This window comes from Galdieria sulphuraria (assembly GCF_000341285.1).
Source record: "Galdieria sulphuraria unplaced genomic scaffold scaf_24, whole genome shotgun sequence".
Classification (NCBI taxonomy): Eukaryota; Rhodophyta; class Bangiophyceae; order Galdieriales; family Galdieriaceae; genus Galdieria; species Galdieria sulphuraria.
Window position 1 is genome coordinate 132,784 of NW_005178451.1, and position 24,322 is coordinate 157,105.

The window sequence follows — 24,322 nt, forward strand, 5'->3', positions numbered from 1 at the left end:
ACTTTTAAACAGTCAAAATGCAGATTTTTTCGAGACAATAATTTTGTTGTACTATTTCTTAGCGGACAGAAATTTGAAGTGGACAGAAACTTGTATGATGAGCAATAGATGTATCCCTATCTTTCTAAAGAAGCGAAATTCTGGGATGACTCTTTGAATTATCTCTGCATCATGATATTAGAAAGTTCCGAAGACATGCTACATACAAGCTTTCACAATGCAACTGCAGGAAACTCGAAACCAACTGAATATCTCCTCTTCAATCAACATTTCATCAGTTTCGTACAATTTGGGATAACGCTCCCTTGGAAGAAACATACGACTAGTTGATGTCTTCACGCCTACAAGTCCAGGAAGATTCACATTTTATTTCCTTTTCAAGCACTAGTGCACCTGAAACACTGCCTCGAATTTCTAGACAAGACAACATACCATAAGAATCACGTGTATAGAAGAAACATAATAGTGCTGTCTTTGAGCACTATTATCAACTAAAAGAACCTAAGATTTAAGCCTCGATATCCTCAGCAGGTGATGTTTCTGACGTATTTTTTGCATTATTGATATTCTTGCTCTGTTCCGTCAGTTGTTCAGAAGCAGTTCTGAAACTTGGTGGAATAGCACTATTCTTCTGAAAAGAATTTTCGACCTTTTCCTCATTCGTGTGATATGCTTTCTCCGCTACTCGTCCTTGTGTTCCGCTTGCTGCTTCTTCTTCTTCTTCCTCTTCTTGTTCTTCTTGTTGCAAATATGGAACAATCGGATTAGCAGCAGCCTCCAAGGCTTTGGCATACTGTAACTGCGTGCTCCAAACAGCTGATGCCGCTTCTGCAAATATGGAGACGTGTTTTTTCCAAACAGTTTCCATTTTCTGAATAAGATCAGCACAAACTGAACTGTAAGCTGCTTCTGCGTCTTTGAACTTTTGTTGGTTTCTCTCTATTCGTTCTTGGTCCTTATTTTTCTTTTCCAAATTATCCAGTTTCACTTTGTAATGATCATATCTCTCTCTATATTTGTCCGTCTCTTTGTATTCTTTCTTAATTTCTTCAATTTCTTGGCGGTACTTTTGTATTTTCTCTAATAAACGGGCAATTTCTCTACCATGCTTTCTCCCCTTTGAGTGTCGCATTTCTAAAGGTTCATGAGGCGTTCTTACCTTGTGTATGTCAAGATATCTGACGTCAAAGTCGTGTGCGGCGCTGGCACCTGCTTGAACCACTTCATATCGTGGGTCCTCCTTATTGAAAATTTGATTAAGGTCACTACAAATATCTTTGATGTGTTGAGCAACAACTAAAAAACACAAAGTTAACGTGTGGGAAACAAATTAGGGATAACTTCTTGTACCTCTCCACTTGGTCCCAGACGAAGTCAACTTTGGTTCCACTGAGTCGAGAACCTTTTCAACCTCCTTCAAACTAGTCATCCAATGCTCTACTTCCATATTGGACGACTTGCTAGTAGCAAACACGGGAGAAAGTCTTTCCATATCGCAGTTGAGATATGCAACAACCGAGCCACAAGAAATCAGGGATGGAAAATTCTGCCAAAACAATCCACCCTCAGTTTGCGGTCATCTGCTGGAAGAAGCCAAAATGGGCTTTTAGGAGGACGTGGGAAAAAATTGCTTTTCTTTTTGTGGTGCGGATGTACAGAGAGAAATTAGGTAGGCTTTACACATTGTTTTGGATTTTGGCGTTTCTTAACCAATTTCCACAGATACTTCAACAGAGACCTGTTCTTGGACAAAAATAAAGATAGAAAGGTGAACCATATTACGAAGCTACCGATAATTACAATATACCAAAGATATCCGTCTATTCCTTTTGTACTATTATATGGTGGAATATTCAAGTTGCTTCCAAAGGAGTTGCCTGCCTAGTATAAAAAAGTACAATCAATACACAACAGCAAAATGAAAAAGTTGCAACTGCTCACTGTAGCACCGATAAGACAAGAAGAAAGTATAATATTTCCAAAAAAATTGTGTGCAACGAGACTTGTTTGAAATAAGCGACTTTGGGCCTGAGCATCCATTTCCTTGTCAGTCAATGTTTCACACAAAGAGGCTACTTGACGATAGAGACAAGTTGCTTCCTAGAAGAACAAAATGAGACGTATTTCTACAAACACAAATATCACTCACCTCTAAATACAAGGAAAGACTCGAACAAGATTTTGTGTCCCGAACGATATTCACCATGTCTTCAACTCGATCTTTCAAGAGGAATGACATTCCTTGTCGAAATTCCCTCAATTCTAGTTGCAGTTGTTGTGCATTAGAGAGAGATAATCCATGTTCTGATGCAACGGAGAATACATTCTTTTGCCTTTCCATTCTGTTGTAGCTCTTTTCATGAAGAACCGCTTGAATGCGTTCTTTCCACATATCTATCAGAGCAACACAAACAGCAGATAAATAGAACAAGGGCTGCTCCTTGAATGTGTCATCTTTTAAGGTGTTCTGTAGAGTGTCCAATAACAACCCACTATAAGGATTTTCGAATATACAAAGACCTTCATGGAAGATGATTGTTCGAATATCTGAGAAGCAACACATGATACAGTTTTGAAAGATTCGAAAGAACGGTTCATGGGCATGAGAAACCAAATGGATGAGGTCCATGTTACTTAAACAAGGGAACTTTGAAAACACAAAATCGCCATTATATGATATAGACACACTATATGTTCGACACATCTGGTTTAAAGCGTCCAAAGAACATAAACAGGATTGTCTGATATCAGAAGTATTAAACCATATTACATTGAACTTATCTTCTAGTTCTTTTTTCATAACCTTGACCATATTTTAGAAAACAACACAATCAAATTCATTCTGTTGACTGGTCGTGTTTGGATCTTTTCAATTCAGCAAGAACAACAGGAAAATGGAACAACAGGACATACACGGAGGTGCGTTTTCGAAGATTTCTCTATTGTGATTTGATTTGGGAGAATAGTCCATTTCCAATCCCTGACTATATATTTATATGCAAGACGAGGGCTCTTGCTGTCGGATACTTGTTCGAAATAATCTAGTTATACGTATTTTACAAGAGGCTTTGACATATAGTGAGAATCATCTTTTACACTCCATAAATCAACAAGCAAGACAAAGTAATCCAATTCAATGCAATATTTTATATACCATTCTTACATCCAAATATCCGAAGTGCAGTCGCCACCTGGATAACGTACTTCATGAGCTCTACAAGGACCACAAGGCTCTCTTCCAAAGTCAATAAAGAAAGAGTGATCAATCTCCATTCCACCTTTATCCGTGTCACAAATTATCTTTAGCAAATAGGAGCCTCTATTTGCCATTTCAGGATAAAATTGGTTATCCCACGAGCTGAATAAAGAATTGGTGACATACAATCTCTTTCCATCAAGAGAAAGTTGTAGCATTTGTGGACCTCCACATAATATATTATCAGCAACCTTGCAAGTTTTCTCTAATAGGCCACCCAACCAAAGTTGGCCAGTTAATCTTGGCTTTGAAGGATTCGAGATATCATACTGACGGACATCTCCATGCAGCCAATCAGAAAAGTATAAAAAGCGGTCATCCATTGAAATGAGTATATCAGTAATAACTGCAGGAATCGAAGAAGACGCATTTTCTGGTGTAACAGGTGGCACAGAAATGACTTTTTCGGCCTTCCATTCATCACTACCGTTATGAGACTTGTATATATGAAAAATGTTGGAAGACAGCGCAACACCAACAAAGCCATGACAACTATCTGGATTGTGATGAAAACGGACTTCCAAAGGTAACCATCCATCTTCACCCAAATCGATAGATTGTACAAGTTTTTGTTCTTTCCAGTCCCAAAAATGCAACTTTCTCCCGTATTTGCCTGCCTTGACATCTTCTAAATCGAAACCTTGAAAATAAGTTTTGGGTGCTGCCCATTCTGTAGAAACCATAATATTGTGTCTTGGTTGATACCAAAAGTCATAGTTGAAGTCGACTCCTTTCATATTCTTCTCCCAGTGACCAATGATACGGAATTCTTGGTCCAATAACAGAAACCCTCCTGGATTGTTTGCTTCTGAATCTCCCAACATACTTATCATGATATTTCCATCAGGAAGACAATGCACTGTATGTGGAGCGCCTAGATTGACTTTGGACTTCAGTTCCTCAGGTTCAATAATATGATGTATCTTGGGATTCCTTTCCTCTGCAGTGTCAAATATGTAAATACGACCTGAGCGTTGACCGCCAGCTATTAAATATCGACGAGCTAAAGAGTCTTTTTGCTTGGAAGAACAACAAGTATTCCAACCAAAGTGATGTAATTCATCTCCAACATAAGGTACAGGAGTTCGAGACACGACAGTAGAATATGTTGGAGAAGAAGAGTCAACGTCTACGGTAGCTAAATAGTCTGGTTGTTGCGTATGGGTTCCAGCATACAGACAGACTACATAGAGTAACTTTTCTGGTTCAGCTTCTCTTGCTTTCTCTGGGCTAGAAAAGAAACGATGGCACAATGACATGGTAGAAATGAAGACGAAACAATCTCGTCTGAATGAGGATCATCATTGAAAGAAAGGAATCGCTTGCTCAGTCGACGGTATTGTAAGAAACCGGTACAACATTTTAGAAAATATTCGCAAGTCTAGATATCCCTATATTGTTTGAAAAGCTGTTTTTGATTGCCTGAATACAGTAGTTGCTTACCGTGAATCGAAGCGTTCGATGACTACTTCTCTGAGCCAAGAGGAGAAGGATTGGCCTTCAACGTGTAACAAAGCCAAAGAGTCTTATGAAGAGTGTTTCTTTCACTGGTACAGAGAGTCTTTTCTAAAAGTAAGTGTATTGTGCCGTGAAAGTGTAGCTTATTCGAATATTTATTCTTAGGGAGTGTCCGAAAATCCTTGTGAAGACTTGTGGAAGGCTTATGAGAGCTGTGTGAAAAGCTTGGCCTCTTCTAGAAAACTCGAACACTTGTTGACCTCCGAGTGGAATCTCGACCAAAGTAAAGGTGAATAGCTGACGCTGTAGTTGAGCTTATGACAGATTGAATCTTCTGAGTTGCAGTCGGGTAGTCCTTTCGGATAAAGTACTTTGACAAGGAAACTTTGCCAGAAGATGACCAAAATAAGGAATCAATAGTTATTCGGAAGGCAATAGCTTGATATAAAATAAATTGTGTGAAACAAATTGTTGGCCAATTCTGGCAGTGAGGTACACAAAGTGTAATAGAACCGTTGCTGTTGTTCAGATGACTTGGATTGACTGTATCATTACTTATGTTTTTACAGTGGAATTGCTGTACTTTGGCTGATTATAGAAAAGACGAAAACCGTTTGAATTATTGAGTTGGATGATTGGCCAATTTGAGAAAAGATGACAAGTAGAAGCGGAGGTTCAGGAAGAGTAAAGAACAAGGCTCCTGCACCGGTACAGATAACTGCTGAACAGTTACTAAGAGAGGCATGGGAAAGAAGAGAACCCGAAAAGTCCAAGGCTCCGAAACAAAGAATACAGGATGAAAACGAACTCTTGGAGATTAGACAAAGAAGGCGAAAAGAATTTGAAGACAAGTTACGCATGAACCGCACTCATATTCCAACGTGGATAAAATATGCTAAATGGGAAGAAGCTCAACTGGAATTCGGTAGAGCAAGATCTATCTACGAAAGAGCTTTAGATATCGACTACAGAAACCCACACTTGTGGGTGAGTTACGCAGAAATGGAAATGAAACACAAGTTTATCAATCACGCTAGAAATATTTGGGACCGTGCTGTTGCTTTGTTACCTCGAGTAGCACAGTTATGGTTCAAATATGCTTATATGGAAGAGATGTTGGGAAATATTGCTGGTACTAGAGCTATATTTGAAAGATGGATGAAGTGGGTACCAGATGATAAAGCGTGGAATTCATATGTGAGGTTTGAGCTACGTTATGGACAAGTAGATAGAGCGCGACAAATATTTGAAAGATTTTTGATTGCACATCCAGTTCCCAGAACATACATTCGATATGCCAGATTGGAAGAAAGAAATCATGAGAGAGATCTTGCAAGAGCTGTTTTTGAAAGAGGTGTTGAAGAAACAGACACAAGTCAGCCTGAATATTTGGAGTTACTTTTGCAGTTTGCAGGATTTGAAGAACGTTGTGGAGAAGTAGAACGAGCAAGATTTATATATAAATTTGCTTTGGAGAAGGCTCCAGAAGACAGGAAAGAACAAGTACACTCCTTGTACAGTTCTTTTGAAAGACAAAGAGGAGGTAAAATAGCAATTGAAGAGAGCATTTTGAAACGGAAGCGAGAAGAGTATGAGTATTGGATTCAAAAAGATCCCTATGACTATGATGTCTGGTTGGACTATTGCTTACTTGAAGAGGAGTTCTCAACCGATCCAGAAACTGTGAGAAGCGTTTTCAGGAGAGCAGTATCTTATCGACCACCTCCTCAGAAGAGGTTTTGGAAGCGATATATTTACTTGTGGATATATTTTGCTGTATGGGAAGAGCTGACTATGGAAGACTTGGAGAAAGCTGCTCAAGTTTATCGTGATGCTCTCAATTCTATTCCTAATAGGCATCAAGATTTCACATTTAAGAAACTTTGGATTCTTGCTGCAAAACTTTATGTTCGTCAAAAGGATATGGCATCCGCCAGGAAGCTTTTGGGAACTGCAATTGGAATGTTGAAGAGCAATGAGAAAATTTTTCGTGAGTATATTTCTCTAGAAGTTGCGCTGGGGGAAATAGAACGTGCGAGGACTTTGTATCATAAATGGATAGAACATCATCCGTACTCTTCAAAGGCTTGGTTAGAATTTGCCAATTTGGAAATTTCATTGAATGAAATAGAGCGTGCACGAGCAGTTTATGACTTGGCTGTTGAACAAACCGAATTGGATGCCCCAGAGTTGGTCTGGAAAGCCTACATTGATCTTGAACTTGAAGAAGAAGAATTGGATCGTGCCCGTGCTCTGTATGAGAAGTTGTTGGGATATTCTCAACATGTTAAAGTGTGGCTTTCTTATGCGAACTTTGAACGAAATTATAATCATGAAAGAGATGACTATGCCCGAGATATATATCGTAGAGCAGATCGTGCTTTGGCTAATGCCATTTTAGATTGGACCGCAAATTCTCGTTCTCAAGGAACCGGTGAACAAGTAGATCCCCAACTACTGACTGCAAAGGAGGATAGGGCAACTTTACTTCGAGAATGGTTAGCTTTCGAACAAGAAATGTCGTCTAGAGATACTTCAGCCTTGAGTGAAGTTCAAGAGAAGCAACCACAAAAGGTCAAGCGGCGTAGACCAATCTTTGACGCATTTGGTGAAAATATTGGTTGGGAAGAATATTATGACTTTATATTTCCTGAAGAAACGGAATCCGGAAAAGCACCAAGTCTCAAAATTTTACAGATTGCCCATCAGTGGAAAAAGCAGAAGAAGGAAGATTCTTAAGGTTTCTTTGTATTTTTGAAGTCTATAGAAGAAATGATAGTATAAAGTGTCAGTCTTTGAAGTATTAAAAAATACTTGATGATGTCATTATTGAAATGCGGAACCTCTTCCATAAATATCTCTTTCTACATAAGTACTTTGTATTGAACCTGCCCCTCCCCCACCACCACTACCGAAGCCTGATAATATGGAACTTCCTGTAACTAACTTGCTGATAACCAAAGACGCAACAAAGGCAGCAACTGTTGTGCCAACTGCCACAGCTGCAATTGCACCTCCAGCGATAACACTTTCTTTCTCGGCCAAAGTATGTCCAGTAAATGGTGTTGGTGTAGGTGTGACATGATATACGATATCGACGTAGATTGTGGTATCAAACTCACTAGAGTCTCCAACATCGAAATGAGTCCATTGAAGATCAATTCCAAAACTTCCGTTCGCAATCTTTTGTATTTCCATTACGAAATAAACTCCATTCGATGTGAATCCCATAGCACAAGAGGAAGGAACTGAAAAACTGCCATTACTTAACATTTGTACTATAGGTGCTTGACAAGAAGAGCTGTATTTCACAAAATTATTAGTTGCAGAAAAGATAGTCAACTGGATATTATCAAGACTAGTAAACGAAGCTTGGATGCCACTAACATACTGAATTGTGGCTAACAGAACAACCTGATTGTTATTGACCAACTGAGAACCGTTCAATATTAGAGGCTTTTGTGGACCACAAATAATCTCGTTCGACAAAGTCGTAAAGGAGATTCCAGCAACTGCGATATTGATAGCAGCAGTTGTTGTATTGCTCGTGTTGTTCTTTGCAGTATATGTCAACTCCAAGTTGGCGAGTCCGACAAGCCTTTCAAATGCTAGAGATATACTTATGTTGTAGATGTACCTATCGCTTAGCTTTGTAACGCTTACTACATTGGTAGATAAATCTTTGCTTGGATTGAAGACGGACTTATTCGTCGAGGTAGCTGAGAAGCTGTAGTCTCCAATGGTACGGTTGTGAGACGTCACAAACAAATACTCCAAGTCAATATCTCGTATACAGTCGCTTAGTAGAACATTAACTTGCGTAATATTATTCGATACAAAAGTGATTTCATAGTCTGCACCAGTATCGTTTTGTCGAAGGAAATAGATACCGGGATAAAGAGAAGTTGCCACACCGAAACCTAAACAATAACAAGATAGAAGAAAGCAACCAAGCCAAGCAACTAGTTTATTGTTACGCATTCTCCATCGCGAGTTATCTTCCAGTGCGTAGACACGTTTCCCATTGCGACGCATTTCTTCCAAATTGAGAATTTGAAATCTACACCCGCTAACACTTTGTGGGACCTTCTCCGTTGTTCGTATCAGGGATCCAAAGCAGCAGTCAATTTGATTTTACCTATAGAAACTTGTTAAGCTAATGCATAATAAAAAAAACTTTGAAAGACAAAGAAATTTGAAAAATACCAAGCATTTATTTACCAGAACGACAATGGCGAATGCAGGCCAACAAACAGAAGTAATATCGAAGACTAAAGCGTCACATCATTACCAACCTCAATCACGAAATTCATAGTTCGGGTTGTAATCTTACTGATAGTCTGGGTACTGGTTGAACTGAGGAAAAAAAGGAAGGATTTGGTAGGGTGTGAATTGAAGTTGTGGATATACATTTTGAAGTTGATCAAATGGAATTGAGTAACCTTGGGAATAAGCAGCAAAATCAACCTGATTAGCTCTTCCACCTTTTGTCGACTCAGCGGCGCTTGCTGCTTGCAGCTCGGGAATATTTGTCGAAACTGGTATTACTTCCGCATATCCTGATGCCTCTGCATCTCCATATGTTTGGCTAGAGCTAAAAGCATCTTCATAGATAGGTAGTGAATTGCACGGACTAGCAATGATCAGTATAAAGCAACAGAGAATGACGAGTGTCAACAGTTTCATAACAAAGAGCTGGTGGAAAACGCTTATAGAACATGAGCTATATTGCATCCGTTATATGGACCAAAATATGTGTCGATTCCTCTTTGAATAGACACATGTAGAAAGATATGTCTTCGCTGGGGCCAAAATACAATGACCAATCGCTCAATCCTCATCGAATCGACATTTGAAATGTTCTGAGATTATTATTTGTTGGAAGCTGATGAGATAACTCGACAGCATGAACTAAATGTTGTTTCTTTTTATCTTATTAAGAGTATTATCTTGTTGCACTACATTTCGATAAGTATTGACCAGAAAAGAAACACGGAGTTATATTCACAGTTTTTATTTCGGTCCACTGTCCGTAGAATGCCTGCTCTCAGGCAGTATATTATCTATCATTAACATTATAAAATACTCCCTTGAGGAATTCGTTTCAAAACCACTCTAATGGCTGAAGAAAATTGAGAAAATTTTTCTTTGTTCGATGTAGTAACATCAAGTGTCATGATATGATATTCAGACAAATTATTATGCGAATCATCGTAAAAGTGGACATTTGTTAGCGATTCTTTGGTATATATTAGTTGCAACCATCTCAGCTCCACGTGAAATTCTAAAACTTATAAAATAGCGACGAAGAGATAGGAGTTGTTTCTAACAGTAAATATATTAGCAATTCGAGACATTCATATGGATACCACTATATTCTTTCTAGATACAAACATTCGAAAATCAAAATCTAGACTGCTGTGGAAATCTTCTCTCTCTTGTTTGTAATTCATTCAGTCATACAGAAAAAAATAAAAACATTAAAAATTGGATACGGTACTTATAGGTCATTTGCTGTTCACATATTAAAAAAATTTAAGTTTAACAAGTTGAAAACAAAACAATTTCAAACAAAAAAAACAGGAGTATCAAAGAAAACAAGTAAAACTCAATGCACGGCGTTACTTACAGGAGATGATTCAGCGTTCCGAGCCAGTGCCTTAAATATATCTATAGGTAATGGGAATACTATGGTACTATTGTTTTCCGCTGAAATCTGTGCCAGAGTTTGAAGATAACGAAGTTGTAACGTCATCGGTTCACGTTGCATTACTGCTGCAGCTTCAGCTAATTTTTGACTCGATTGAAATTCGCCATCAGCCGAAATAATTTTTGCCCGACGTTCTCTTTCAGCCTCAGCTTGACTAGCCATAAAGCGTATCATATCAGAAGGCAAAACGACTATGCAAAGTGTTACTACACAGAAAGCAATAATATTACGCTGTTATTACCGTCACGAATCTCGACGTTACTAACTCGTATACCCCAGGATTCGGTCTCTTTATCAAGGACCTTTCGCATTTCCTCTCCTATTTGATCCCTTTTTGCCAGTAAAGTATCCAGGTCGACTTGACCCAGAACACTTCTCAACGTAGTTTGACCAAGCAGGAAAGTTGAGTTGGCGTAAGAGGCCACGTTACAAATAGCTGCAGCGGCGTTAACTACCGAGTAATAGATAACTGCATCTACACTGCATGAGACTCCGTCTCTCCTAAAAGCACCAAAGTCTTTTTCTGTATTTTGGTTACGAGATAGTTACGCACGTAATGACTGATTGTCTGGGAACTTCCACTGTTCGAACGCGAAGGTCAACCTTTCGAAAAGTGTCAACAAGAGGAACAGCTAAGAGGGATTCTGTTAGTTTCGCGATACTATAAGAAACAGTTTTCTACCGTAATATACTCCAGGAGGAACTATTTGCACCATTCTACCCAAACGAAATCGAAGTGCTCTTTCGTATTGCTGGACTACAACGACACGGAAGGGAAACAAGAAAGGCAACAGGAAGTAACCAAGTACTTGTCAATACACGTTAAGAACAAGGATGAGTTTCGTGGGATATTATAGCTCACAAATAATGTACTGGCCAAGATAACCAGTTGATGCTTCGGAACCTAGAATCTCTGGTTCTCGTGTTGTTTGTAAGTCGTTAGCCGGTGCTATATCTCGTACATGTTGACCTATTTGTATAGTTGTATCTTTTATGGCTTCCTGTGGAGCCTTTTGCTTTTCCATGAGTTTCTCGTGTTTCGTGTGTAGAAATACCAAAAAAGGGAATTTCTTTATATACGGTAGTTTATTGCTTGTGTGGTGCTAATTGAAAGTTGGGGAAAATGGGAGGGATTTGTGGATTGGGACAAAAAAACGGCTTTCTTCTATCCGGGTTGGTCATTTGGTCTTCTTCCCATTGCAGAGAATGATCGGTGAGTTGTTGGAGAATGTCTATATACGAAGTTTGTCACTACTTATGAGATGGTCAATGAGTAGTTGGTTACTCATGGGGATTATTCTAGTTTCCATTACCTAGACTATATTTGGACTATACATTGCAACTTTAAAAGTTTATGACTTGGAAGGTTCGTCAATGAGTTTTTAACGTCGTGGAACTGACTTTGGATACTTTTGAAACTTATCCTCTAATACTTAATATCGTTCGTTTTAGTTGAATTACAGAATACAGACAAGATACCTTAATTTCCAATTCCATCGAGTTTCCAAACGTGCGAGGTAGGACACGTTCTTGGTTGTGAAAGTTTTGCAACCATAATACGACAGTTGCAAGGTAGAGCAACTTATCAAACACTAGAATCTCTGCACCCTATTTCTATTTCGAAAAGCCAGGAAAACTCCTCTTTGTCAACGTTTCTACACAATTGAAATGGCCTTCTAAGACTTATTCAGTCTAAATTATCAACATTTCATGGGTCTCTGGATTTCATAAACTCTGCATGCGAGAAGCGACAAACTGTTCCTTGAAGGATGCCACTCTGTCTCAAGAATTTCAAGAAATAAAGAAAGGGAAATAACTTCAGCCATACTAGTCAATAAGCTTCATTTGCATCCTCTTCTTGTTGCTCTGTTGGTTTGACCAATCTATATTTGAAATGTCATCATTTTCTCTGGCAAGGAGCTCACAAACTAAACACAGCTCAGGCTGGAATCTGATGATGGTACCCAAAATCTGAATGATAATTTGTTGATTTCCCAAAACGAGTGGAATTAGTCGTCGACTTGGAAAAGGCGGATGGAAGACGGAGTATATCACCGAAGAATTTCACTTTTTGAAGGTGTTCCTATTAGTAGACCGGGTTCTTCAAAGAAGGATGACGAAGACACTTCTCAAGTCCCAGTCGAAATACAGACAGTTTCTGAAGCTTTAACCTCGTCTACCACTCGAATACAATATAGAAAGAGTCTTCTTGGTGAAAGAGACAAGACAAAACAAGTTGCAACAGTAAGAAGAATAAGTCTTGCGGGTGCGGATGCCGCAGAGTTCGGTGGAGCGTCGAATTCCGTTTCCTTTGAAGATCCCTTGTTTCGTGAGGATAAGTTGGGAGCCCTTGTTCTGTTACGCAGGACGGTACAAATAATTGGTTTATGCTATGGAGACCTTGGTACATCTCCTTTATATACAGTTGCATCCTTGGTTGACTATCAGGTTGCTCCATCCTCTTTTGAGATATATGCAGCAGCTAGCATGATTTTTTGGCTATTAGTGTTGGTACCTTCTGTTAAATATGCCGTACTGGTTACCATGGCAGACCATAATGGGGAAGGGGGAGCTTTTGCTATGATTGGACTGTTGCGTCATAAAAGGATTCCAAGGAAATGGCTGTTTGTGGCAACCATTATAGCTTCCATTGGGGCCGGTGCACTGTTAGCAGATGGTATTATTACTCCCGCAATTACGTAAGTGAATTCTCGATTCAAGTTGTTGACTGTCGTATATTTTTTCGATAGGGTTGTGAGTGCTATTCAAGGAATTCAAGTTGGCGCACCCTCACTTTCAACTTCTGGCGTAATTGGTATTACTATTGCTATTTTATTTCTCATTTTTGCGTCTCAATGGTTTGGTTCATCTAAAATTGGTATTGTGTATGGTCCAGTCTTATCTATCTTTTTCATTGTACAAGCTATTGCAGGCATTTATAATATTACCAAGCATCCTGCGATTTTCAAAGCTTTGAATCCCTATTATGCTCTTAAAGGGATAGGCATCATGTGGAATGATGGAAAAATTGGATATCTGAGGATTGCTGATGCTTTATTGTCAGTTACAGGCTCAGAAGCAATGTATGCAGATATGGGTCATTTTGGAAGGACTCCTTTAAGAATTGGATGGTTTTTTGTTGTATTTCCATCTGTTTGGATGTCTTATTTTGGTCAACTGGCCTTAGTAGCATCAAACCCACAAATAGCTGTTCAAGCAACGGACAAACTGTACTTTTTTCAAGTTTCAAACTCCCTACTTTGGCCCTTGATTGTGATTACTACACTAGCTTCCATCATTGCTTCACAGGCAATTATCAGTGGCTCTTTTAGCATTTTGAGCCAGGCTGTGGGACTAAATATATTTCCTCGTCTTCATATCAAGCGCACAGACTTTCGCATATATGGACAAGTGTTCATGCCATCTATCAATGTGATTATGGGAATTTTAACTATAGTAATTACTGCTGGTTTCCAAACTAGTTCTGCGCTTACTTCGGCATATGGCGTTGCTGTGTCCACTAGCTTTATTACAACATCCATGCTATTCGTGATCATTATCTCAGTAGCATGGAAAGTTCAGCCTTATATTTGGATATGGTATCCAATTGTGTTTGGACTGGTTGACTTGTTACTTTGGTCCAGTGCTTTGACAAAGGTACCAAGCGGTGGATATATCCCGATAGCAATATCGATAGTGACCATATCATTGATATTAATATATCGATGGGGAGCGAAGAAAGAAGAAGAGAATTATAAGAAAAACTCCCTTCGTTGGTCAGAATACAAAGCTATTATTGAGTCACCACAGGCTCCAGTTTTGCTTGACAGGACTTTTGTATTTCTTACTAGCATGCAGTATGGGATTCCATTTACATACAGTCAGTTTGTGAAGCAGATTGGAGCTATACCACGGCTAAGTTTATTTGTAACCGTTCGTTACGTTTCTGTGCCTTTTGTTGATAGCAACCACATGTACTACATATTTAAATACACTGATCAGTTGTATCGAATTATAGTGAATGTTGGTAAGTGATGAGAGTTATTTTTATGAATTTTTTTATGAACCATTTATGTCAGGGTATGCACAATCAATAGACAATTTGGTAACTTTTATCGAATCATCTGGGCTCAGCTTTTTAGATGACACTTCGTCAACAAAAAAGCTTGCCTTTGTAAAGGGAAAGACTGAACTTTTGAGCAAGAAGGAACATTGGTTTACTTATCGTTTCTTCCTAAGCGTCTTTGGCATAATGAAGATGTGGTCTGCACGTATTGATACGTATCTTGGAATTCCATTTGATTCATTGGAAATTAGCACGAGCATGCTAGTTTAACTGTGATGATTGAAGTTTATTATAGTAGTACAATAAACCTTTTTTCTCTAAACATGAATTCTGCTATTTCTCGCCTATATTTATGTTTTGAGGGAGAGAACTGTGAGCTATCTTTGAACATACCGTAAAAATTACGTAAGAAAGGGTCTTTGTGAAATTATAAATACTTTCTGATTCAGCTTCATTCTGTCAAAGATAGATACGTATATCCGCTCCTTAGACACAAGCCTTTTTCTTATAATAAGCTTGGAGAGCATTGAATGCTCAAGATCGAAGTGGACTCGGTTTTGATATTTCCTCATCGCGTTACCTAAGAAATGTTTCGTGAACAAGTCTTGCATAAAGCACTTAGTTGCGAAATAGTCAAAATCAACTTTGAAAAGATATCCCAATACTTGAGAATGGAATTATTATTATCATTCTACATGAAAGAAATTCAAGGTCTTTTTATCCTTTACCCAACGATACCTTTTCACGCAGGAATTAATATTTAAAAAAGTATCAAGGGATAGCGTTTTATCGAATATATTCAAATATGTAAAAGTTGTTTGTTAACCTCCCAATGATAAGTAAGTCACATGTAATCCTGAACCTTGTTGATACCAAAAGGAACCTGAACCATCAGTGACACTGACAGGGAAAGTGCCACAAACGAGATCGAAACGCTCAGTTATTTCAGTTGAGTAAGTGAATATGCCCGACTGAACCATCCAAGGATTGAAATAAGTAAACGCAAGCTCATTAAAGTAGACAGGACAGCCATCAATACAGCTACCTGGGTTTACTCCGGGGGGATTTGTGCCACATCTCATCGAATTGTTTCCTTCTACATGACAAGTTATAAAGTCGTTGGTTGGTCTGTATATTATCTCTTCTGGAGCAAATGTTGCAGTTGCCACGACATTAGATGGACAGGGCTTTGGTCCATTCAATACCTTTGAGGAGGAGTTCGATCCGAAATAAACTAGTTGTAGATCTACAGCAACAGATGGGTCATTGATAGCATGCACAGTAAAGTTGTAGACTTCACCAGATATATGACAACAGGTTGGTTGTGGTGGTGGTGGTGGTGTTGGTGTTGGTGGATTTCGAGAAAGCCCGTTTGAGGGGGACCCGCCGGAATTACTCAAGCAGCAAGAGCAGTCACAGTCAGCCAAGCAAGAACCGACCAAGCATGACAGAAGAAAGGCAACGATGACCAAGCGATACATAACTCGAACAAGACGCAAAAAATATTTTTAGCTGAAGAGGTTACATTAAGGCTTTTGTACTATTTTTACAAAACGATTCAACTTGAATCGTTCCTAACACGTCAGGATCACAGCTGGATTGATTCTCTTTGTCGATGGCGTTACTATAATTAGTAAACACTTTTACCGATTCGCGTTCCAAACTACAATTTCTGTCGATTCTTGAATGAATCCACATAAGGAATACCGCAAATTTCACCATATCATGATGGATCAGGAGGATAAATACTGTATTTAGCCTGATATATCCAGGTGTTTTGTGTTGTTGACAGAATGAGTCGTGGTGAAGTAATTACATGTTGTGTTGTGTTATACATAATGTGCTTAGGGGTTTATTCATTGGATACAAATGTTTCTACTAGTCCATCTACTGAAGAACCTGTTCAAACTCAAAAAGTTCCAATCCATCCCACACAGTCGATTCCAACTCAAAAAGTTCCACTCAACCCCACACAGTTGACGTCTAGTGTTACCTCCTCTCCGTTGTCTCCCAGTAAGACCCAAGTCCCTTGTACATCAGGTATATCAAACAGTTCATCATCATCATCATCATTATTATTGCCTACTCATTCCCCTACTCCTACGGTCGCGACTAATACTAGTTCCAATCTTTCATTAGCGACTCCAACGCCATTGCCTCCGACTTCTCCAACTCCAACTCCTTCGCAAAAAGGTGCAGCAAATCATAACTCAACTGGTTTCAATACTACATGCTGCAGAATAACGGGTGAGATTTACGAACTCCGCTTTAATGCATTAGGAGACCCATCTCTGAATGCCTCCACTAAAATGGTCATTTTTGGAAGCTTTGTATCACCACAGTTTTTAAACAAAAATCAGACACTACCTTGTGTGGCAATGCTTCCTCCCCCTGAGTTGGTAAACACAGGAAATTCTATTTCTTGTGATGTGACTTCTGAGACCTTATTGACTTGTCATCCGAATCCTCCCGGAGTATCACCTGGTAACTGTCTCAATGCAACCTCGTGTCGAGTATTGGGAGAAACATTTGCATTGACCTTACTCGGAGAAAATATAATGACTCAAAGCGGAAGACTCGAGACACAAATATTGGAAGAAGTTTCAGCAGGAGTTCTATGTGCTTACTATCCAGTGAATATTACTCAATACTCTGGAAAAGGATATTGGATTCAAAGGGAAATTGGAAGCTCTCTTGATGTCGAGTTTTTGAAATTAGGGTTTTAGAAGCAGCTCACTCGTCGATGTTCGTCTTTAGTTGATCACTAGCAAAACAGTCGTCTAAAATATCATGCGATGTCCTAATACAACCAACTCTGAAAATAAAGTCTTTTTCTTTACCAGAATTACCAATTTGATATTCAATGGTATAATAACATGTTCTTCTGTCGTACCACATCTGCTGAATTTACGACAAATACCTAAAATTGACTACCAGCTCCAAACATTGCCTACGGATATTCTTCTTAGTGATGGTTTTTTCATCATAGTCTTATTGCAAACAGCTTCATCTACTATATAAGAAACAATTGGAATATTCGATGCGGATTTGAAGTTTTCCCCTAACTGGTTTCTTCGTCTTCTCTACTTCGTTTGTATTCTACATCGTGTCTGTCTCAAAATTGGTTGATAAAATGCTCCTTTCTCTCTCTCTCATACACACACAAAGACCTAAATACTGCAAAGTAAGTTTGAGGTAACTAATATGCCAATCGACAATCAAGAACTATCAAACAAATGTTGTACTGCAGCAAATATTTTGTTGAGTGAACAGTTTGGTACAAAAATTTCACAGTTTGTACTTTAGTTTGTTGCGAAATAGAGAGTTCAAACAGCCAAACTTCAAAATGAAAGAAAACAACAAATACTTGAAGATACAAAAAGTCATAAGATAGGACAAAGGACCCTCTTCCCTGGATGTAATAGCTATACTCCCGCAACTCTTAGACTACGAGTATCCTCAACAAATGAGGTGCTTTAAGCGCATCCCAAAAAACTTGCCTAGATAGTTTCATTGGATGATTTCCGTGCAGTCATAAACTTTAGTCGTTTAAATGCTTCGACAGTGTCCATAGTATGTAACTCAGCAGCAGGCTCTAGTCACGGAAGTCTGCGTTGAATATTCCTTGACAAAGTCGCTACTTTTCTGGGAGAAAAAATTATCCACTTTCAATATGTCAACGTCTCAAAACGATGCAGGAGTTTATTTGTTATTTCTGATAGTGGTTTTCTTCTAGTGACGGTAAAAGGAGAATAGCAAAGTCATAGACAATTCAATTGCTTACAAACGATAATATTTGACTACTTGAAACAAGTTATCCAACTTGTTTTGTCATTTACAATTCCACTTTCAAGAAAGCAACACAGAAGGCAAGTTGATTCAACTTTATAGCTTCTACAGTCTCAATATAGTTTTGAGAAATAGATTAAACTTGTTAAAAGCAACATTGTTAGAAAGCAACTCATTTATGTGCATACAACTCTCTTTTTATACGTATATTGATTACATATGTAAATACAAACTCAATGCCATCGATAATAAGCAAAGGCACTTAATAAGAGACCACCCAAGACAACTGAAAGCATAGCATAAGACGGAAGTGTCGAACAGCCTTGCGATATGGAGTTCCATTCTTCCTTGTTATTGTTCAAACATTTCCTTGGAGAATTGTCGACCTGACTAAAAGAGCAATCTTCCGTTTCTTGACTTTCTACTGCAGCGGAACCAGCAACTTCTTCCTGTTCACTTGTCACAGAAACCCAAGAAATCTTCTTGACCAAATTATCTTCTTGCGACGTTTCCAGTTTCTGTTCTAGTTTTTGAAAGAACAGATGAGCTGTAGAATTTCTATCCGTCAGGTTATTCATAATGTTTTCCAGCTTTTCCATCCAGGATCTCGCACTTGATAGCATTTCTGCAGTTTCTTCCACATAGCACGCATTATACAGCCCTCGAATGCCTTCTCGAACTATTCTTTCTTCGGTTTCATTGTTCACGATGCTTGCCATAAGGAAGTTCACGATCTCCTTCATTAATACGATATCTCTTGTTTTCTTCTCCCACAATAAGTTACCAAGTGCTCCACAAACAAAATATACAAGTTTTCGTTGCCTGGGAAAAGTCCGAGCGCTTTCTATTATCTTGGGTATGATTCCAAACTTGATGAGTTCAGAACGACCCTTTGGTTGGCCAGATATATCAAATACTATAGCACATACACTACAAGCTATATTCTCATTGCTTGTTCCGTAGTCTGCCAGTATATTAGCAAGCAAATCAACCAGATGGTGCTCCGTCAACCAAGACAGGTCTTGTACACCTTTCTCGGTATTAGGGTCTATCGATTGTACTAGCCGTTGCAAAGCCAAACGTGTAGTCAGGGGATCATGCTGCAGAAAATGTAGAGCAGATAAAGCTACAAATGGATTGTCAGGAAGCTTTGTCAAGGCACTTAACACATAAGCGTCCTTTCCACTTTCCTCATCAACTGTGAAAACCATTTGCATATTTCCCACTATTTGAAATTTCCGAGGGTTGATTGCCATCATCAGTTTTTATGCAAGATTGATAGATTACTCTTTGCAAGTCGGGCGATATGAAGACACACTAAACACCGAATCGTTTGTTTCAATCTTCTACAATTTTGAGGAGTCTATAAGGTTTCCGTCATTTTTAAGGAAATACCATGGAGAACTTTTTCTACCAATAGTACTATGGATAAAGTCTTATTTTGCAGACTGGATAATATTTTGAAAATGAAATAATTTTCTTATCAGAGACTTGATATATTTCTTCCCTCGATTGGTAATGAAGGCCTATTTCCACAAATTTGAAAAGTTAATAAAGTACTTGTAAAGTGACCGTACAGATCCAGCCAAAAGAATTAGAATTTTTTTTGAAGATTCTGAAAGTATGGAAGAGGAGACTGAATTCCGGTTTGAAAGTTGTGTCTGTGCAGAGGACCTCGAAGGTAAAAGTGGAAAGGAAAAAGAGTTGGTCAATTTGGACGAGAAACGGTATGTTTTCGTTTTTATTTTATTCTAACTTATATTCTCTGCAGGTGTTACTGCGGGGGCCTCACGGAAGAGCAGGTAAAGACCTTGGAGGTACGACAAATACTACATACTTATTCAAGAATATTTTAAAAGAATATTGTTTAGAACGTAAAAGAATCAAAGAAACAGGAACGTTATGTTCGTAAGAATTTTGCCGTTCTTTTGTTTCACGCCTTTTGGAATTTCACGTCCTGGCTTGTGGAGTTGTCTTGTATTTGTTCCATTTCCATCAACAAGTACGTGGCATATCTCGCTTTTCTTCGTGTATTGATCAATTTTGGTGCTAGGCATCAGGTGGCACCTCCTTCTTGGCAGGAATTCCTTATCATTTTTGTGGCTTTTCTCTTTTTGCTTAGCTTCTCCTGTTTAGCAGAGCTATACTTCAGTAAACTTTGGCCAACTATACACCTAGATTGGTGTGTAGACGTTATAAGAAACGCTGGTTGGATTTGTGTAGACGAAAAGACTTTGGTAAGTTTGTTCATTCCTTTGTACACTTTAGTTCTTACATCAGTCAGGTACCTGGAGATGTGATATGCCTTAGAAAAGGGGATGTTTTCCCAGCTGAAGTTCTTGTTTTACGCTCTAAGAACGCTATTTTGTGTAATATTTTGGAAGACCGAAGGGTGGAGATATATACTACTTCAGCTCAACGCCGTGTCGAAACAGGAACTATTGTTCTATCTGGAGAAGTCACCGGTTGTATTTCATCACTTCCAGTGAGAGAATATAAGGGAGATAGCTCCGATATCTTCCATTGTGATTGGAATGGTTTTCATTCTGTTACAAGTTCCTTGTTTGTTCCCCTTGAGGCTTCTCTTTTGTGTTTTGCGGCATTGTTTGCAGCATTGGAAATCATTATCATGTTTGCTGTACAACATCGAACTCACGAAACAGTTGTTTTAGACGTTCTTATTCTATTAACTATCGGAACACCGTGGTACTTGTTCTTCTTTGTAGCAATTGCTGTCGTCCTCTGTTCTTATCAATTTTCTACTTGCAATGCTCCAGTTGTCAAAAAAGTTAGCACCATCGTTGAGTTGAGCAACATAGACAAGGTTCTCTTTGGAATTGAACGCACCTTAACTTGTGATAATCCACCTTGTATTGAATCAGAAGTGTTTGCTATGAATCCTTATACCACAGAACAAGTTCTGAATGCATGTCGGAAAACGATTTATCCTGAATCGGTAACAGAAGAAGGTTGGTATATTCTTTCGATATTGAATGCTTGATTTTTACTTTCATCTAGGAAATAGCCACTGTGTTGTAGCGTGTGATCGACCTGGATATCAAAACATTGTAATAACGGATGTATCTGGACACCGACATTCCTATTTTGTAGGTCATGTATCAGTAATAGAGTCGTTGTGTGCATTATCGGACGCAGAAAAGTCTAATATAGAGAATGGTGTGAAGAGATTTGCTGAAAGTCGGTTGTATCCTTTTGCAGTTGCCGAAAAGAGGAATGATGACCAAGAAACTGCATCAAGTTCTCATGTCGAGCAAGACTTTGTTTCACCACTCGACATTCATAAGAACCATTCATTGGTTTTTATGGGAATGGTTCCTCTCAATTATTGTCCCAGTGAAGAGGCAAAGTATCTCGTTGAATCTCTGAAAGCATTGAATATTTCAGTTATGGTGACGGGATATTCACAAAAGTATCTTTTGGAAAAGATTTGTGATGACTTTGGACTGGAGAGCAGTGAGGCTATTTTCGACCCACCTCTTTACCCTTCGAGTGCATTATTAAATGCTTTCTCGATTGAAAACATGTCAAGTGAAGAAGTAGATATCCAATCAGCCGTACATGATGAGGTGAGTGCAATTTTTTTTTGATAAGAATAGACTAATGAAGGCCTAGTTGATGGAATCTTTAGATGCTCCAATCTTGAAACATACTGCCGTCATAGGTTGTACTTATGATCATATTCTATTGACATCAAGAGGAATATTGAGTATTTCGCATCCCAAGGCTGTGGCAGCAGTGAAGCTGACTTCACAGGTTATAACAAAGGAGAGTGATTATTTTCATCTTTCGTGGCTTATTTCTTTCTGTCGATATGCAACAAAGATGTTCAATGATTACGCTCAAACAGCTTGCATTTTTGCTGCATACTTTTGTATTATGACTGCCGTCTTGACTTATGGTTGGGCCTTTGATTACTCGTTATTTGTTGCAGTTATAGTTTTATTTTGTTTCCTTGGTGAGACGTTGTGCATTTGTGGTATTGAAATTTGGAATATACGTAAGCAAGGAAACGTCACTGAGAGAAATTCGAAACCAATCGGTCTGGACTTTTATGAGTTGTTCATAAGGTCTATCTTATTGAGTATTTACAGTGCCTTGTCAAGTATCATTTTCTATTTACTTATTCATAATACGCATGTTTGGAGTGACTCGTTTCATCTTTCTTCTCTTTCCTTACCACAGATAGACTCGGTGGCTTATGCTGTTCATAGAAATCAGCAAAGGTCTGCCATGTTCATGCAATCTGGTGTTTTTTCGCTATCTTTGGTATATTTCATTAGAACTGATATATGGAAAATTCCTTATGGGTATCTTTCGTTGTTGTCGGGTGTGTTGTTCATGTTGCCGATCATTTTTATTGGCGTATATGCCAACTGGTCGTTTGCTCATATTGCTTCCATTGGATGGGCTTGGTTTCTGGCAGTTCTCATTTACAATATCATTTGGTTGATTCCGTTTGAAGTATGGAAACGAGTTAGTTATCGTTCTAGCAAATATATAGGACTAGCAAACTTAGTTACTTGGGTCTACAAGCAATGGCAAAATGGAAAGCACAAGTTGAATATTCTTGTTCAACGTCTCGAATAAAATCAGGTTGAGATTCTTGAATTCTACAGAAGTTATGTTGGACAAGTTATCCACAACAGTTGGAGAGTTTACGGGTGATACGGATTATGTTGCTGCCTTAGTTATTTTTCTTTGTACTTTAGTACTTGTAATATGGCAACCTGGAGGTCTTGGAATAGGATTCAGCTCTTTGGGTGGCGCCCTGGTAGCGTTGTTTACGGGTGTTATTTCACCTACCAACATTCCAACTGTTTTCTTTATTGTTTGGGATGCTACGCTAACTTTTGTTTCGTTGATTATTATTTCACTCTTACTGGACGAAAGCGGCTTCTTCCACTGGGCAGCCATTTTGCTTGCTCAGTTGGCAAAGGGGCATACCTTGATACTCTTTCCGCTTATCATCTTACTTGGAGCAGTGGTTTCAGCTTTCTTCGCCAATGATGGAACGGCTCTTATTTTGACACCAATTGTAGTAAAAATGTTGCAGAGTCTTCAATTTGATAAGAAAGCCACGCGTGCTTGGGTAATGTCAGTTGGTTTCATCGCAGATACTGCGAGTTTGCCACTTATCATCAGTAATCTGGTGAATATCGTCAGTGCATCGTACTTTTCTATTAGTTTTCCCCGTTATGCTTCAATTATGATTCTAGTAGATATTGTCACTGTCTTGGCCTCCTTGTCTGTTTTGTCCATTTACTTCTTTCGATATTTACCCCGCTATTATGATATTACCATATTGCCCAAAGCATATTCCACTGTAAGAGATAAGATAGTCTTTGCCTTGGTGTTTCCAGTCTTATTGTTAATTGTTATTGCAGACTTTGTCACAACTCTTTATGGTGTTCCTGTGGGTGCAATCACAGCCTTGGGTGCAGTGATATTGTTTTTAGCTGCATCAAGATTTTATCAAGGTGGACGTGGAAGAGTAATCAACTTGAAAAAAGTTCTTTTTAATGCGCCATGGCAAATTGTTTTGTTTAGTTTAGGAATGTATTTGGTCGTATTTGGATTAAGAAATGCCGGTATTACTTATCAGATATCACGTTTATTGAATAAGTTTACACCGCATGGTTTGGTAGTTACTAGTCTAGGAACAGGTTTCGTGTCGGCTATCGTATCGGCAATTACAAATAATATGCCGAGTGTTCTGTTGATTGCGCTTTCTATTCATGAAACGAGAAGCTTTCATGGAACACTCACCTATCAGGCAATGATATATGGCAATATTATCGGTTGTGACTTGGGGCCGAAATTTACTCCTATTGGAAGTTTAGCCACACTATTGTGGTTGCATGTTTTGTCAACTTATGGAATTTATATTAGTTGGTTGGAATATTGCCAGACGTATATATTGTTGACTATTCCTGTTCTGGTTGCATCAACTTGTACGTTGGCTGGTTGGTTAAAAGTAGTCGGCATATCAGCCTAGTGAGAGACATGATTTTCATATTTGTCA

The 24,322-nt window shown here is 38.7% G+C and overlaps 14 protein-coding genes across 16 annotated transcripts; 6 read left to right on the forward strand and 8 right to left on the reverse strand.

The window, feature by feature from the left end:
• Nucleotides 1-2: 2 nt before the first annotated feature.
• On the reverse strand, nt 3-1,597 carry Gasu_31440 (uncharacterized protein). Its single transcript, XM_005705968.1, has 3 exons — nt 1,351-1,597; nt 1,160-1,296; nt 3-1,108 (listed from the first exon to the last, which is right to left on the reverse strand). Exons 1-3 carry the CDS (start codon nt 1,490-1,492, stop codon nt 509-511), a joined length of 879 nt encoding a protein of 292 aa, XP_005706025.1. The 5' UTR covers nt 1,493-1,597; the 3' UTR covers nt 3-508.
• Nucleotides 1,598-1,617: 20 nt separating this feature from the next.
• Gasu_31450 (hypothetical protein) lies at nt 1,618-2,847 on the reverse strand. 2 transcript variants are annotated; one of them, XM_005705969.1, is made up of 4 exons: nt 2,150-2,847; nt 2,064-2,100; nt 1,942-2,002; nt 1,803-1,881 (listed from the first exon to the last, which is right to left on the reverse strand). In XM_005705969.1, exons 1-4 carry the CDS (start codon nt 2,810-2,812, stop codon nt 1,854-1,856), a joined length of 789 nt encoding a protein of 262 aa, XP_005706026.1. In that variant the 5' UTR covers nt 2,813-2,847; the 3' UTR covers nt 1,803-1,853. The 2 variants fall into 2 exon arrangements, with proteins under 2 accessions (XP_005706027.1, XP_005706026.1); XM_005705970.1 differs by having other exon boundaries at nt 1,618-1,881; nt 1,942-2,100.
• A 129-nt stretch (nt 2,848-2,976) lies between these two features.
• Gasu_31460 (selenium-binding protein) lies at nt 2,977-4,657 on the reverse strand. The gene has a single exon (XM_005705971.1). It carries the CDS (start codon nt 4,513-4,515, stop codon nt 3,160-3,162), a length of 1,356 nt encoding a protein of 451 aa, XP_005706028.1. The 5' UTR covers nt 4,516-4,657; the 3' UTR covers nt 2,977-3,159.
• A 10-nt stretch (nt 4,658-4,667) lies between these two features.
• Gasu_31470 (phosphatidylinositol N-acetylglucosaminyltransferase) lies at nt 4,668-5,238 on the forward strand. The gene is made up of 2 exons (XM_005705972.1): nt 4,668-4,828; nt 4,880-5,238. Exons 1-2 carry the CDS (start codon nt 4,718-4,720, stop codon nt 5,009-5,011), a joined length of 243 nt encoding a protein of 80 aa, XP_005706029.1. The 5' UTR covers nt 4,668-4,717; the 3' UTR covers nt 5,012-5,238.
• Nucleotides 5,239-5,277: 39 nt separating this feature from the next.
• On the forward strand, nt 5,278-7,502 carry Gasu_31480 (crooked neck protein, putative). Its single transcript, XM_005705973.1, has one exon. It carries the CDS (start codon nt 5,369-5,371, stop codon nt 7,451-7,453), a length of 2,085 nt encoding a protein of 694 aa, XP_005706030.1. The 5' UTR covers nt 5,278-5,368; the 3' UTR covers nt 7,454-7,502.
• Nucleotides 7,503-7,512: 10 nt separating this feature from the next.
• Nucleotides 7,513-8,777, reverse strand: Gasu_31490 (uncharacterized protein). Its single transcript, XM_005705974.1, has one exon. The coding sequence runs from the start codon at nt 8,747-8,749 to the stop codon at nt 7,541-7,543; it is 1,209 nt and encodes a 402-aa protein (XP_005706031.1). The 5' UTR covers nt 8,750-8,777; the 3' UTR covers nt 7,513-7,540.
• A 134-nt stretch (nt 8,778-8,911) lies between these two features.
• On the reverse strand, nt 8,912-9,487 carry Gasu_31500 (uncharacterized protein). The gene has a single exon (XM_005705975.1). It carries the CDS (start codon nt 9,398-9,400, stop codon nt 9,044-9,046), a length of 357 nt encoding a protein of 118 aa, XP_005706032.1. The 5' UTR covers nt 9,401-9,487; the 3' UTR covers nt 8,912-9,043.
• A 139-nt stretch (nt 9,488-9,626) lies between these two features.
• Nucleotides 9,627-11,497, reverse strand: Gasu_31510 (band 7 family protein). 2 transcript variants are annotated; one of them, XM_005705977.1, is made up of 5 exons: nt 11,287-11,497; nt 11,107-11,232; nt 10,978-11,056; nt 10,666-10,925; nt 9,627-10,615 (listed from the first exon to the last, which is right to left on the reverse strand). In XM_005705977.1, exons 1-5 carry the CDS (start codon nt 11,447-11,449, stop codon nt 10,323-10,325), a joined length of 921 nt encoding a protein of 306 aa, XP_005706034.1. In that variant the 5' UTR covers nt 11,450-11,497; the 3' UTR covers nt 9,627-10,322. The 2 variants fall into 2 exon arrangements, with proteins under 2 accessions (XP_005706034.1, XP_005706033.1); XM_005705976.1 differs by having other exon boundaries at nt 11,287.
• A 320-nt stretch (nt 11,498-11,817) lies between these two features.
• Nucleotides 11,818-14,812, forward strand: Gasu_31520 (KUP system potassium uptake protein). The gene is made up of 3 exons (XM_005705978.1): nt 11,818-13,123; nt 13,175-14,451; nt 14,504-14,812. The coding sequence occupies exons 1-3, from the start codon at nt 12,459-12,461 to the stop codon at nt 14,758-14,760; spliced, it is 2,199 nt and encodes a 732-aa protein (XP_005706035.1). The 5' UTR covers nt 11,818-12,458; the 3' UTR covers nt 14,761-14,812.
• A 379-nt stretch (nt 14,813-15,191) lies between these two features.
• Nucleotides 15,192-15,987, reverse strand: Gasu_31530 (uncharacterized protein). Its single transcript, XM_005705979.1, has one exon. The coding sequence runs from the start codon at nt 15,969-15,971 to the stop codon at nt 15,312-15,314; it is 660 nt and encodes a 219-aa protein (XP_005706036.1). The 5' UTR covers nt 15,972-15,987; the 3' UTR covers nt 15,192-15,311.
• A 280-nt stretch (nt 15,988-16,267) lies between these two features.
• On the forward strand, nt 16,268-17,808 carry Gasu_31540 (uncharacterized protein). Its single transcript, XM_005705980.1, has one exon. It carries the CDS (start codon nt 16,329-16,331, stop codon nt 17,214-17,216), a length of 888 nt encoding a protein of 295 aa, XP_005706037.1. The 5' UTR covers nt 16,268-16,328; the 3' UTR covers nt 17,217-17,808.
• A 4-nt stretch (nt 17,809-17,812) lies between these two features.
• Gasu_31550 (uncharacterized protein) lies at nt 17,813-19,637 on the reverse strand. Its single transcript, XM_005705981.1, has one exon. The coding sequence runs from the start codon at nt 19,536-19,538 to the stop codon at nt 18,513-18,515; it is 1,026 nt and encodes a 341-aa protein (XP_005706038.1). The 5' UTR covers nt 19,539-19,637; the 3' UTR covers nt 17,813-18,512.
• A 240-nt stretch (nt 19,638-19,877) lies between these two features.
• Gasu_31560 (H+-transporting P-type ATPase) lies at nt 19,878-22,908 on the forward strand. The gene is made up of 7 exons (XM_005705982.1): nt 19,878-20,006; nt 20,051-20,096; nt 20,151-20,281; nt 20,333-20,516; nt 20,564-21,248; nt 21,298-21,866; nt 21,913-22,908. Exons 1-7 carry the CDS (start codon nt 19,903-19,905, stop codon nt 22,885-22,887), a joined length of 2,694 nt encoding a protein of 897 aa, XP_005706039.1. The 5' UTR covers nt 19,878-19,902; the 3' UTR covers nt 22,888-22,908.
• A 9-nt stretch (nt 22,909-22,917) lies between these two features.
• Gasu_31570 (arsenite efflux protein, ArsB family) lies at nt 22,918-24,318 on the forward strand. Its single transcript, XM_005705983.1, has one exon. The coding sequence runs from the start codon at nt 22,922-22,924 to the stop codon at nt 24,293-24,295; it is 1,374 nt and encodes a 457-aa protein (XP_005706040.1). The 5' UTR covers nt 22,918-22,921; the 3' UTR covers nt 24,296-24,318.
• Nucleotides 24,319-24,322: the final 4 nt, after the last annotated feature.